We start from the raw sequence: 13,413 nt of genomic DNA on the forward strand, positions 1-13,413 counted from the left end.
TTCAGTTCATGTTTCAGTCTTTTTATGAAATTTATCTTTCTTTCATGACTATAAAATGAGGATCACTTTGTGTACACTAATTTATATCCTTTTTCTCTAATATTGCGAGCAATTTCCCAAGTGATTACATCTTCTTAAATACATCATGTTTTACAGTAATACAACATCATCTTTTTTTTTTCCCAAATACGTTTTTGGTTTTTTTGGAGAAAGGGTCTCACTCTGTTCCCCAGGATGAAGTGCAATGGCACAATCGCGGCTCACTACAGTCTTGACCTCCTGGGTTCAGGTGACACTCCCACCTCAGTCTCTCAAATAGCTGGGACTGCAAGCATGCACTGCCATACCTAGTTTAGTTTATTTTATTTTATTTTTGTGAGAGAGAGTCCCACTCTGTCGCCCAGGCTGGAGTGCAGTGGTGCAACCTTGGCTCACTGCAAGCTCTGCCTCCTGGGTTCAAGTGACTCTCCTGCCTCAGCCTACTGAGTAGCTGGGATTACAGTTGCATGCCACCATGACTGGCTAATTTTTGTATTTTTAGTAGAAATGGGGTTTCACCATGTTGAACTCCTGACCTCAGGTGATCCGCCCACCTCAGTCTCCCAAAGTGCTGGGACTACAGGTGTGACCAACTAATTTTTTAATTATTTGTAGAGACAGTCTCCCTATGTAGCCCAGGGTGGTCTCAAACTCCTGGGCTCAAGCAATCCTCTGGCTTCAGCCTCCCAAAGTGCTGGGATTATAGGTGTGAGCCACGGCACCCCGGCCCAAGTACATCTTTTTTTTTTTTTTTTTTTTTTTTTTTTTGAGATGGAGTCTCACTCTGTCGCCCAGGCTGGAGTGCAGTGGCATGACCTCGGCTCACTGCAAGCTCTGCCTCCCAGGTTCACGCCATTCTCCTGCCTCACCCTCCCGAGTAGCTGGGACTACAAGCGCCCACCACCATGCTGGGCTAATTTTTTGTATTTTTAGTAGAGAGGGGGTTTCACCGTGTTAGCCAGGATGGTCTCCATCTCCTGACCTTGTGATCCGCCCACCTCAGCCTCCCAAAGTGCTGGGATTATAGGCGTGAGCCACCGCACCCGGCCAAGTACATCATTTTTAATGACTGCATAATACCCCCTCACATGGCTATTCCAAATTTAACTAGGCATCTCCTACTGTAGGGCTGTTAGGTTGTTTCTGACCTCTCATTATTATGAATAACACAAGGATGAATACAGATGGAGAATTATTCAGCTCTTACCCTAGGCTTCAAGAACAAAGACAAAATAGATGTTTGGGGGAGAGGGCTGAGACACCCTGCCTGCGCCATCCAGGGAAACGAGTCCAGGACCCTGCCCCCTCACTTTTTATAAACATAACAAAGCAGAGGAGCTCTCTGGTGAAAAGAGAGACAGGGCCCTTCTCCTGACCACACCCCAGAATCCACTAAGAAAATGGTGAGGGCATCGTATCAGCTACTGTAGGGCCCCCAACCTCCCCCACTTCTTCCTCTAGGACAGGAGTGCCTTTGACCACTCTGACCCAGCTAGGTGCATGTTTTCCTCTGCATGCTTCAAAACTCCCAGACACCGATAAAGGTTTTTACGATACTCCCCAAGACACTGGAAGAAACTAGCCCTGGCCTGGAGCCAAATTCCTTAAACCCTCAATAAACTCCACATCCTGACCCACTCCTGGTGGACACACCTAGGTAGAACATCCCTTTCTCTCCTGTCTGCCAGAGCAGGGGTCCCCAAACCCCGGGCCGCGGACCACAGACCAAAACCAGTCCAAGGTCTGTTAGGAACCGGGCCGCACAGCAGGAGGCGAGCGTCCGGTGGGTGAGAGAGCATTACCGCCTGAGCTCCAACTCCTGGCAAATCAGTGGTGGCATTAGATTCTCATAGTAGCGGAACCCTATCGTGAGCTGCACAAGCAAGGGATCTAAGTTGTGTGCTCCTTATGAGAATCTAATGCCTGATGATCTCAGGTGGAACAGTTTCATCCTGAAACCATCACCCTACCCCCACAAACCTGCTGGAAAAATTGTCGTCCATGAAACCGGTCCCTGGTGCCAAAAAGGTTGGGGACCCTGTGCCATAGGATGCACAGCAGCCCACTCTGTAAGTCAGTTCCTCTAATAAGTGCTTTGCACTGATCACCCCAGAGTTTAGTGCTTCTTTCTTTGGAATCCCAACCAGCCCCATCATGGGACGGTTTGCGGCTCTCCCATGTAGGAACTCCCTTGCCACTGTCTTTGGGATGACTCCAGCCGCCAGTCAGTGGGACAAAATAGTAACAAAGCAGCAAGCCACAGTTTATAGCTGTTTTTCATCACACTCATTTTCTTGAGTCCCACCAAGCATTTTTGAGTCCCTGCACATGGTTCTTGGTTTGCCTCTTCTTCCTGGAGTCACTGTGACATGTGGAAAACTGGGACAAGAGGAATTTAAAGCATTAACTGCAGGGCACCACACCCTGATGCTTCAAATCACCTAACAGAGAGGAACAGACTACCTGCTTACCAGCTACAGAATAAACATGGGGGTAAAAGTGTTTCAAAACTTGCCCATTATTATACAAATACAAGTAATTTTTTTAGAACCCTAGTGCAGTGATTCTCAACACTGTGGGCATTTGTGGAGAACAGCTCTTGGTGAACAGGCCTGTCCCACAAGTTAAAAGATATTTTAGCGTTCCCTGATCCCTACCCACTAAATACTAACAGCACACTCTGTCCCTGTCACAACCTAAAACTTACCTGCTTCCCCATTCCCACGGCTACAGTGGCAGGAAGATATTAAGACGTTAATAGAGATTTACTGCACGTGATGCAAAACCTGTGTTGCAGAGCAGCTCTGCAAAATCCAACTGCAATTTTAAACACACTAATGAGAGCTCTATTTACAGAGCTACCCAACAGGCAGTTTTGTTGTTGCTGTTGTTTTCTGATGCTTCACAATGTGTCTGCATCTAAAGATCTAATTTACTATGTGATAATAAGTTTGGCTTTTTCGTCACTGCCAATCATTTTCTTCAAGCCTACCTCATGGGTCTGAAGTAGCTCAAGTTGAACTGAGAACCCTTTCAATGCATGCAAACTGTCTGTTACGTGCTCATGTCACTCTCCTCATGATTACTTGCTAGAAGGGTTAAAATTCAAAAGCTATAATCTCACATGCTTATGATTTTGCAACTGGATTTTACCAAGACACACCATCTATATATTCACAGCAGCAAAGGAATAAAATCTAGTCCCCTAGAAAAATAAACACTCACCTTCGCTTATCATTAAAGAAGTTTGGCTTCTCAGCCTGAACAATGACCACATCGAACAGGTCCCTCCAGTCTTTCCCAACGATATAACTCATCCCTTTGTCCCTAGGGCAACAAGTCAGCCAGGTTAGTCTAACATTAAAGAGATTAACTATGTCTGTAACTTTTTCTTTCCAATTTCCAGCTGCTAAAACAAATGGGATACAAGGAGTGTGCCAGAAGCTAGCAATGAAACACAGAGCAACTTACACAAAGCTACTGGGGCTATTGGTGATGAGAAACATCTTCTTGCCATGATCAGCCAGTTTGGCCAACACTGCGCGGGTCTGCTCAGCATAGCAGATGTACTTTTCTAAGAGCAAGAGAAAAATTCACACACAGATTCAGCATGATATTTGTCAATCTGCAAGTACTTTCTAAATGGGGGTTTGGGTCCAGCACTGTCCTAGGCACAGGAAAGGGAATAAAGGCCCTAAGGAAGAAGCTTTGTCCGGTGGAACATGGGTACATCTGGTGCATCATTCACAAAGACCCTGCCTCCTCGGTCTAAGTGGAAACAACTAAGTGGCTATAGCTGCCAGTGCCTCTCCTTTTAAGTCAGAATTATGTCAAGTTCCAGGACAAAGAGGAGAAGGCTAACATGCCAGGATGCCAGGTCCTTACAGAGCACTCATGCAGCCCCTGCTTAGCACCTGGAATGCAAAGTAAAATGCCGGCATGGTTGCAAAAGAAACGGAAAGGCTGAAACTCTCTTCGTGATACTGCTGAGCACATACCAATGTCTGCTTCAATTGCTCTGTACATTATTCCTTTGATGTGGACGTCTCGAATTGAATCCTGCCAAAAGATACATTTTTAATCAGCGAAAATACAACTGAGACAGCCTGAGTAACAGTACAAGTGAAATGGCAGTCATGGTAACTTCTGTCCCTACAAAGTCTGACAATCCAGGCCCTACACAAAATCTAAATTCCGGTCTGTTTTCTTTTTTTTTTTTTTTTTTTTTTTGAGACAGAGTCTTGTTATATCACCCAGGCTGAAGTGCAGTGGTCCCATCTCAGCTCAATGCAGCCTCTGCCTCCTGGGTTCAAGTGATTCTTCTGCCTCAGCCTCCAGAGTAGTTGGGATTACAGGTGCCCACCAGCACACCAGGCTAATTTTTGTGTTTTTAATAAAGACAGGGTTTCACCATGTTGGCCAGGCTGGTCTCCAACTCCTGGCCTCAAGTAATCCACCTGCCTCAGCCGCCCAAAGTGCTGGGATTGCAGGCATGAGCCACCACACCCAGCCAATTCTGGTCCATTTTCATAGGCAGCCCCTTGTGAAAGCCAAAGTTTCCATGGTGATGGTGGCAATTTCCAATGGAATTTTCAAAAGAGTGCTTGGAAGAGGTAATTTCTGTGAATAATTCTGAATAAAGTCCCACATGATAGACAGTAATTTATATGCAGTACTGTGAACAAATGATCCCTGGCCATCTGGACAAAGGGAGTTATTGCTCTTTTATCTTTGTGCCCTTTCCGTCCCTAGACCCCAACGGCAAATTCTATAACACAGAATGAGAGGCAGAGACAAATAGCTTACAGGTTCCTCCTTCTCTCTTTGGTACCACCAGTAGGGCAACGAACTGGCAATGAGATTGTAGCTCAGGCAGAGATGTGGTCCAGGGAGAGGAAGAGGAGGTGGTTAAACCCTTTGTGGGTTCAGGAGTATGGCAGCATGATAGCTGGCAGGTGTCAAAACAGGGTCCCACTGGCAGGTGACACTGCCCAGAGCCTCTACGTGGTGACATTCCTAGAGGCCTATGGAAACTTTCTAGAGCCAGTAGCAGGAGACAGGGCTGCAAGCAAAATTGTGTCTAAGCCTTAGACTGTTGCTGGGAGATTTCTGTTAAGAGTGAGCACTTCTGGACTGCAATCTCAACCTCAATTACCTTTCAGCACAAGCCTGATTCAATTTCACACCAGCAGCAGAAGGCAGCAGTTAAATGCAAGTCAGACTGCCTGGCTTAAAATCAAGGCTCTGCTATTTACCAGCTGTGTGACCTTGGGCAAGCAACTCAACCTCACTGTGCCTCGATGTCCTTATTTGTAAAATGGTAAGAATAGTGCCTACCTTGCATTATTATGAAGATTTAGTAAGTTAACATGCCTAAAGCACTCATAAGAACAGTGCCTAGGACCTACTAAGCTCTACACAAGTATTTGCTCTTGGTGGTAGCAACACTTGCAGTAAAAACTGAGCTTTCAAATCAACATCTCGCCTTACGAATGCACAAGGCTGCTACAAGTGATTCTTACAGATTTTTAAAGACAAAGTGTATACACAAAAAAGAGAACAGAAACTAAATACCTAAATTCAATTTGGATAATACCACACTGATATTGAGAAACTATAATTTATCCTCTATCTTCCTAAAACCCAGGATTCACGCTGCCAAAACTTAAATTTACTTATAAATATATAACAAAAATATTTTAATGTGTAAATATGTATCTTTAAAAAATATATTTAAACACATATTTTTGTAAATATATTATAACTATGTAAATACATATAAAATAAAATAAACTTTTTTAGTACTAAAAAGTTCATACAGCTTAAAGAACATATATAAATATATAAACATGTGACCATAAAATACATAAATTTATAAATACAAATGATTTGTACAGTAAGTCCTTAACATCTTCAGTAGGTTCTTAGAAACTGCAACTCTATGTGAAACGACATAAAGCAAAATCAATTTTTTTCCTTGTCAAAACTAAAATGACATCGAAGCAATTGGCGTTATTCAAGGACCTGTTGCACACGGTTTCACTTAAAGTCACGGATGCCAAGATCCTATGGGCAACAGTAAGTGAGGACTTTGTATATGCTCACGTAAACATTTACATTTGTCTACATTCCCCGTCCCCCAGCTGGATTCTTGCATGGCTTTTGCAGGACTTTAGAGAGCCACATGGAACCTTTGTAGGCAAAGGAAAAAGGCATCCCTTCTGGGCAACTACAGTGGCACAGGCCCCCCAGCCGGGAGCTTGAATGTAACCCATGTGACGAAGAGGCACACTGGCCGGGCGTGGTGGCTCAAGCCTTTAATCCCAGTACTTTGGGAGGCTGAGATGGGAGGATCACTTGAGGTTAGGAGTTGGAGACTAGCCTGGCCAACATGGTGAAACCTCGTCTCTATTAAAAATACAAAAATTAGCCAGGCGTGGTGGCAGGCGCCTGTAATCCCAGCTACTTGGGAGGCTGAGGGAGGAGAATCACTTGAACCCGGGAGGCCCGGGAGGCAGAGGTTGCAGTGAGCCAAGATCACGCCACTGCACTCCAGCCTGAGTGACAGAGCAAGACTCTGTTCAAAAAAAAAAAAAAAAAGAAGAGGCACCCTTGCTCGGGCAGACTCACGGGTGAGTAGGTACAGGCTGGACTTCCATCCCCATCATCCCTTTGGCCAAGTGCACCGGCCCTGGCCTTGGTCTTCTGGTCAGAAAGGATCAAAAATTGAGATAACAGTGTCAGCACCATCTCGTTTTAACAAAACTTTTGACTGATTTCCAATTCTCCTGATGTAACAACATCTTTCTTATAATGTTCAAGGTTAAACCACATATAAGAGGTCCCAGCTAAGAGACTATTTAAAACACCTAACCTAGAAAGGAGGTTCAAGACTCTGTGACTCCCACTGAAAAGGCTGAAACAGACTCAGCACTGTAATCTCTCACTGTGGATACAACCTTGACATCTTTGTACAGATGCACAGGCTCATAGTCGATGTTGTTCTTGAGGAAGTATTCATTCACGCAGGACAGGAGGGTCATCTCGGGCAGGGAGAAGATGTCCATGAACTGCTTCATCGTGTTTCCATGAGAGCTCTGCAGACAGGGTGGAAGGAATGCTTTAGAAACAGGGGCCCACGCAAGGGACAGAGCCACGAAGCACCAGGAACAGCAGGAAGCCTTTTCCGTGACTAAACGAGATCCCATCATCAACACAAAAAAGAAAAGTTCTAATAATAAAAAAGGACAATGGGCTGAGCGTGGTGGCTCACGCCTGTAATCCCAGCACTTTGGGAGGCCAAGGCAGGTGGATCAGCTGAGGTCAGGAGTTCAAGATCAGCCTGGACAACATCGTGAAACCCCGTCTCTACTAAAAAATACAAAAATTTGGTGGGCATGGTGGTGGGTGCCTGAATCCCAGCTACTCAGGAGGCTGAGGCAGGAGAATCGCTTGAACCCGAGAGGTGGAGGTTGCAATGAGCGGAGGTGGCGCCACTGCACACCAGCCTGGGCAACAAGAGCAAAACTCTGCCTTAAAAAAAAAAAAAAAAAGTAAAATGTTCCCCTTGTTCCTTATCATTCACAGCAGAGCTGATGTCTCACTCTAAGTATAACTAGGATATCAAAAGAAATGCCCTGATTTCCCCCAGAGTCTAATCACCCTTCCCCTCCCAATTTCTCCTGTGCTCACTCCCACTGCCGGTTCACACTCAGGAAACACAGAGGAAAGCCAGCAAACAAATTATTGCCCATAATGACATAAAAACTCATGTAATTCTCCTGAACTGGAGCACGAACCTCACGGCCCACATTTGAGCTTAAAAAAGAGCCCTTCTCTGAATACTTGCGATTTACACTATAGATTCTCAACTTATGATGAGGTTACATTCTGATAAACCCACTGTAAAAGATGCATTTATACATCTAACCTACCAAACATCATGGCTCAGCCTAGCCTTTCTTAAGCATTCTCAGAACATTTATATTAGCCTATGCAAAGCCTATTTTATAATAAGGTGTTGAGTGTCTCATATAATTTATTGAATACTGTAATTTATGTTGAAATTGCGATGGTTTTACACCATTGTAAAGTCAAAAAATTCTAAGTAGAATCATTGTAAGTCAGGGGCTGTCTGTACTAAGTTTACTAGCTGACCGGGCATCGTCCATTTCATTTTGACAAAGCAAGTAAGTGAGTGCATCTAGTAAGACAAGAAGCAAAAATTCTGAGTGGAAAGAGAACCACAAAAGATAGAAAAGCAGAGGTTTCCCTGAAGGTAAAAAGGGTGGCTGTGTAGCCATCAACTCTGGCATTTCACAGCCATTCGTCAGGGGAAGCAGTAGCTGTCACACCGACAGCCCCAATCTGTTCTGGAGCCCCACTCCAGAAACTAGGGACATTCCTGGAGATGGGGTGGCAAATGGGGTAGGTATGTGGGAGGTGAAAAGAGCCTTCATCAGGTGGGGAGGAAGTGCTTCAGAAAGGAGAATCATGAAAGAATCTGGGGGTGTCCCCTTCAAACGCTAGTCTCTCTCAACACACAATCTCAAATTTCCCTGTCCATTCCATATAAGCAGTAGGTAAGTTCGACAAGGCCATGTTTCAAGAAGGAAAAAGGCTGCTTTAAATGAATAAAGTGCTTCTCATTACCTTTCCGTAAAAGTCACTCATCTGCTCCAAGGGCACGTGGGACCCCTCGTACATTTCAATGACTTCTTCATCAGGGACAACACTGAGGCCTCTGGAAAAACCAGATGGTGCAGTTAAAGAGCTCAACTAGAGAAACCAATGATTTTCACACCCCTGTGCAGTGCTGGGATTTTTCAATTGAGGTGCAAGGCACTGTCATCATGACGAGGCAAAATGTGCCACAAGTAAATGCCACAAATATCAGGTAAGATGCTACTATGTTTACTACTACTACTGTTCTATTGGTAACAAGAGCAGGAATAATAATAGTTAATATTACATGGCATGTACTATAGGCCAGATATGAATTACACCTAGTCATTCCTGTAATTCTCAACAATCCTAGGAGGGAGGCACCATTATTCTTCCCATTTCCAGCTGAGGTAACTGAAGCAAAGAAAGGTCATGTACCTGTTCAAGGTCACCAAAGTGGGAAGTGGTAGGTCAAGATTAGAACCCAGGCTTTCTGGCTCTATGGTCCAGGCTCTCACACCACTAAGGCACAAGGCTTCCTAATGACTTGCTTTGGGGTGGGCTGGCTTTTGTTTTAATGTATTTAATATATTAGGGCAGAGAAAGATTGTTTTTGTCTCCATCAGACATCCTCCTGCCCTCCAATACTCTAGCCTGAGATAGGGGCTGACTTGGTTTGGCTGCGTCCCCACCTAAATCTCATCTTGAATTGTAGCTCCTATAATTCCCAGATTGTGGGAGGGACCTGGTGGGAGAACACTGAATCACCGGAGCTGTTTCCCCCATGCTATTCTCATGGCAGTGAATAAGTCTCACGAAATCTGATGATTTTATTAGGAGTTTCCCCTTTCACTTGGCTCTCATACTCTCTTGCCTGCCACCATGTAAGGCATGCCTTTCGCCTTCTGCCATGATTGTGAGGCCTCCCCCGCTATGTGGAACTATGAGTCCATTAAGCCTCTTTTTCTTTATAAATTACCCAGTCTCGGGTATATGAGAACAGACTAATACAGGTGCTGAGAATGGGAATTGCCACACCCAACGCTCAGTGGACTAAACCCCGTGACATGAGGCAGGAAGCCCTGTGGCACCACCACCTTGGAGAGGACATGACCCTGAATGCTTTGTGACACTGAAGGCCAGTTTCCTCATCTACCATCTGCCTGCCTCTGGAATCTGCAAATGAATCCACCTCCTCCACATACCAAAAAAAAAAAAAAAAAAAAAAAAAGATTTGTGAAGTCAGTGGCCAGGATTTCACTCCTGCTTCTGCCACCAGTGACTACAGCAGGTGCCTTCACCTATTCACCTGGACTCATCCACTCTCAAGCGTCAGGAGGGGAAACACCTGCTCCTCCACCCCTCCTGTGGAGGAGAAAGTGCTTGAGAAATAGACACCAATGATTACAAAACAACAGACTGAATAGTACAGGAAATGTCACGCTGTGCTACAACAGGAGTATAAACAATTCAAGAAGAATTTCAGTTACTAACACAACAGGTTGCTTAGCATACAAAACCACATGGTCCACAGTAAAACCTATGTACGATATCATTTATGTTTTGATATGTAACGTTAACAAAAAGATCACTTCAACCTCTTTCCTCCCGTCTCCATCACCCACATTACTTTAAAAAGTTATCTGAGTGGATTCATTAATATTTTGCCTCTCATCTTGATTAACCTGTTACAACTACTGGCCTTTGAAAAAACAGAAACACCGGACTCCCTTTATCTTTGCTCCAGAAATAAGATAAGACACTGGCACTAAGCCAGATCATTCGAGGCAGTGACCTTGGAAATCAGCCCTTGCTGAGTAGCAGCAGTCATGTGTCCACGCTGCTAAGGCTCTAACACTGGAGAGAAAATATAAAAAGTCAAGTGATTCGGCCGGGTCAGAGTTATTTCCCTGCCCTTTGGAAGCCACTGCTGCCTCTAAGGCACAGGCACAGCCACCCAGGCTGCATCCACAAGAGCCAAGCAACCAAATGGCGGCTCAGAAGACGCAGTGAAATCTGCCAGCTGAATTCCCCAAGAAGCAGCTGCATCGAACAAAGAGCCAAACACAACTGCAGCAGGCATGGGCAGATTGCCCGGCCACATCTGAATGCAGCCTCAACCAGCGTTGAAATCGAAGTGGAAGCTCCTTTTCCCCGGCTCTGCATGAGAAACACGAGGTTAGGAGCACAGATCTGAATGAGTCTGCCAGGGCTTCAAATTCCCGCTCCCTTCATCACTAGGGATATTACCTTGATAAGTAATTTATCCCTTTTGGGTCTCAAAGTCTTCATTCTTAAAGCAGAGAACTATAAAAGTACCTATTTCCTGATGTCACTGAGAAGATCACAGGAGCTACCACGTATAGAACAGTTGGTCTATGTAAGCACTATAGAGAGGCTTCACTAGTGTGGCTGTGAAAGGAACCACCCCAGCTTTTCACAAGGTTCCTAGTAAAAACTTAAACTATAGGTACAAAAATGAGGCTGCAGTAGGGAACCCCTCTCCACCTCCCCAGCCGGCAGCACTCACTCCTGTGGGCCAAACATCATAAAATTCACCCTGGTGTAGGGACTGGGGACCTGCATCAGGGCTTAGAAACAAACTAGGCTGAGACACTTTGCTTAGAAACAAAGCGTCCCTTAGAAAGGGACACTTTCTTCCCACCTTCTCTCATTCATGGCCCCTTCTGGTGTGAAAGAGAAGAAAAGTGACATTTCTGCATGCCCAGGATCTTAATTAAACCACTAAGGTACAAGGCTTCCTAATGACTTGCTTTGGGGTGGGCTTTTTTTTTTTTTTTTTTTTTTGAGACGGAGTCTTGCTCTGTCGCCCAGGCTAGAGTGCAGTGTCACGATCTCAGCTCACTGCAAGCTCCACCTCCCAGGTTCACGCCATTCTCCTGCCTCAGCCTCCCAAGTAGCTGGGACTACAGGCACCCACCACCACGCCCAGCTAATTTTTGCATTTTTAGGAGAGACGGGGTTTCACCATGTTAGCCAGGATGGTCTTGATCTCCTGACCTCGTGATCTACCCGCCTCAGCCTCCCAAAGTGCTGGGATTACAGGCGTGAGCCACAGCGCCCGGACGGGCTGGCATTTTTTTTTTAAATGTATTTAACACATTAGGGCAGAGAAAGGCTGTTTTTGTCTCCATCAGACATCCTCCTGCCCTGTAATACTCTTCTCTGAGTGGTGCTAAGAGTGGAAATGGCTACACGCAAGGCTCAGTGGACTAAACCCCGTGATGTGAGGCACGAAGCCCAGCAGCACCACCCTATACTCTGGGCCCTGTGCAGGTATGCTTCATCTTCACCAGCTGCCCCTTAGGCAGGCACTGGAATCATGCCTGCTTTACAGGAGGAAACCAAGGCTTTCAGAGGGTCCAGAGATTGCTCAAGACCACACACGTGTGAGCCATGGAGCTGGGGTTCGCACCCAGGAAGCGTGAGTGACTCGAGTCCACACACTCCCTCCAGAGTCCAGCTCACCTCAACACCCTTCTCAGCAGCGATGCAACAGTGAACTTCCTACAGCCTCATTCTGAACGCTCCTTCTCCCTGAACGCCTCATACACTGTCCATACTCCTTGACACAATGGACAGTGTATATACAAGAAACAAGGCAATTCTTCTCCTGTGAACCCCAGGAGAAGAAAGGGGAGAAAGAGCATTTCAGGCTGAGAGGGTGAGCAGAGGACTCACCACAAGTTGGCCATGGAGGGTGGGTAGGATTTCAAGAAGCAGAGAGGAAGGAAAACTGCACGCTGGCAGAACACCAGCAGGAGCAAATGCCAGGTGGCAAGAAAGAAGATGTCAAGGGAAAAGAATCCCTGTGCTGTCTTTGCCTGCCCGGCATCCTGTCTCTCTTCATCATAATGGTTCAAGACCAAACACATGACTCAAGTCATTCTGATGAGATTCAGTCCTGAGACTCCAGTGGAATGTGGAGAAACAAAGCTCCTCTGTTCTTCTTGACCTGGAGCTGGGGGGATGTGGGCTTGGTAGTGCCAGGGGTCACCAAGGAGGGGCTTGCCTGAGAGTGAGCCAAGCCAGAGAGGAAGGCCAAGAGCTGGAAAGAGTTCTGACAATAGCAATTTGGCCCCTGGAGCCAGCCACACCTGCAAGCTCACTCTGTCTGTGGACTGTACCATTAGTTTCTGAGCCAGTTTCAGTTTCAGTCACTTTCAACCAAGCGTCTTGACCAATCTAGTAAGTCAAGGAGCTGTGTATGGAAGAAGAGGAAGAGAAGAGTTTAAAGTAGGTTGATAAAAATCTCAAACCTAAGCCTAAGCATATGGCTTAGCCTTTATTCTGTAGAGAGCAGGGAGCCATCCAGGCATTCAGAGGAGGGGATTATTGGGAGTAATGATTTAGGGAATCAGTCTGGCAAGAATGTCCAGGATGGAGTGCCCTGCAGCAAACCCCAAGAACCCAGGAGAGAAGGGGTAAGTGTCTATGGAGGGGGCCGACAGCAGAAACAGAGATGGAGAGACAGAATAGAGAGACCTGGTGAGGATTCTCATAAACATGCATAACCTTGCCTTCTTCGTTCTCTCCCCCACCCTCACCACTGCAACAATAATTCTGGGAAAACATTAGGAGCTATGAGTAGGGGAACAAATCAATGTTCATTTAAGAGGTTTAGAGAAAGAAAAACTAAAAATTGTAATATGTTAAATGTAGCAACAACTTTAAAATATAAGTTAAAAG

The 13,413-nt window shown here is 45.6% G+C and overlaps 1 protein-coding gene across 1 annotated transcript in view; it reads right to left on the reverse strand.

The window, feature by feature from the left end:
- The window catches only part of NT5DC3 (5'-nucleotidase domain containing 3), a 69,058-nt gene that overhangs the window by 17,722 nt on the left and 37,923 nt on the right, over positions 1–13,413 (reverse strand). The window contains exons 5-9 of the mRNA XM_008958011.5: positions 8,692–8,782; positions 6,999–7,136; positions 4,038–4,098; positions 3,511–3,613; positions 3,265–3,366 (exon numbers count right to left, since the gene is read on the reverse strand). Coding sequence (XP_008956259.2) covers positions 3,265–3,366; positions 3,511–3,613; positions 4,038–4,098; positions 6,999–7,136; positions 8,692–8,782 — 495 coding nt within the window. The remainder of the gene's footprint in view (positions 1–3,264; positions 3,367–3,510; positions 3,614–4,037; positions 4,099–6,998; positions 7,137–8,691; positions 8,783–13,413) is intronic.

This window comes from Pan paniscus, chromosome 10 (genome assembly GCF_029289425.2).
Source record: "Pan paniscus chromosome 10, NHGRI_mPanPan1-v2.0_pri, whole genome shotgun sequence".
Taxonomy (NCBI): domain Eukaryota; kingdom Metazoa; phylum Chordata; class Mammalia; order Primates; family Hominidae; genus Pan; species Pan paniscus.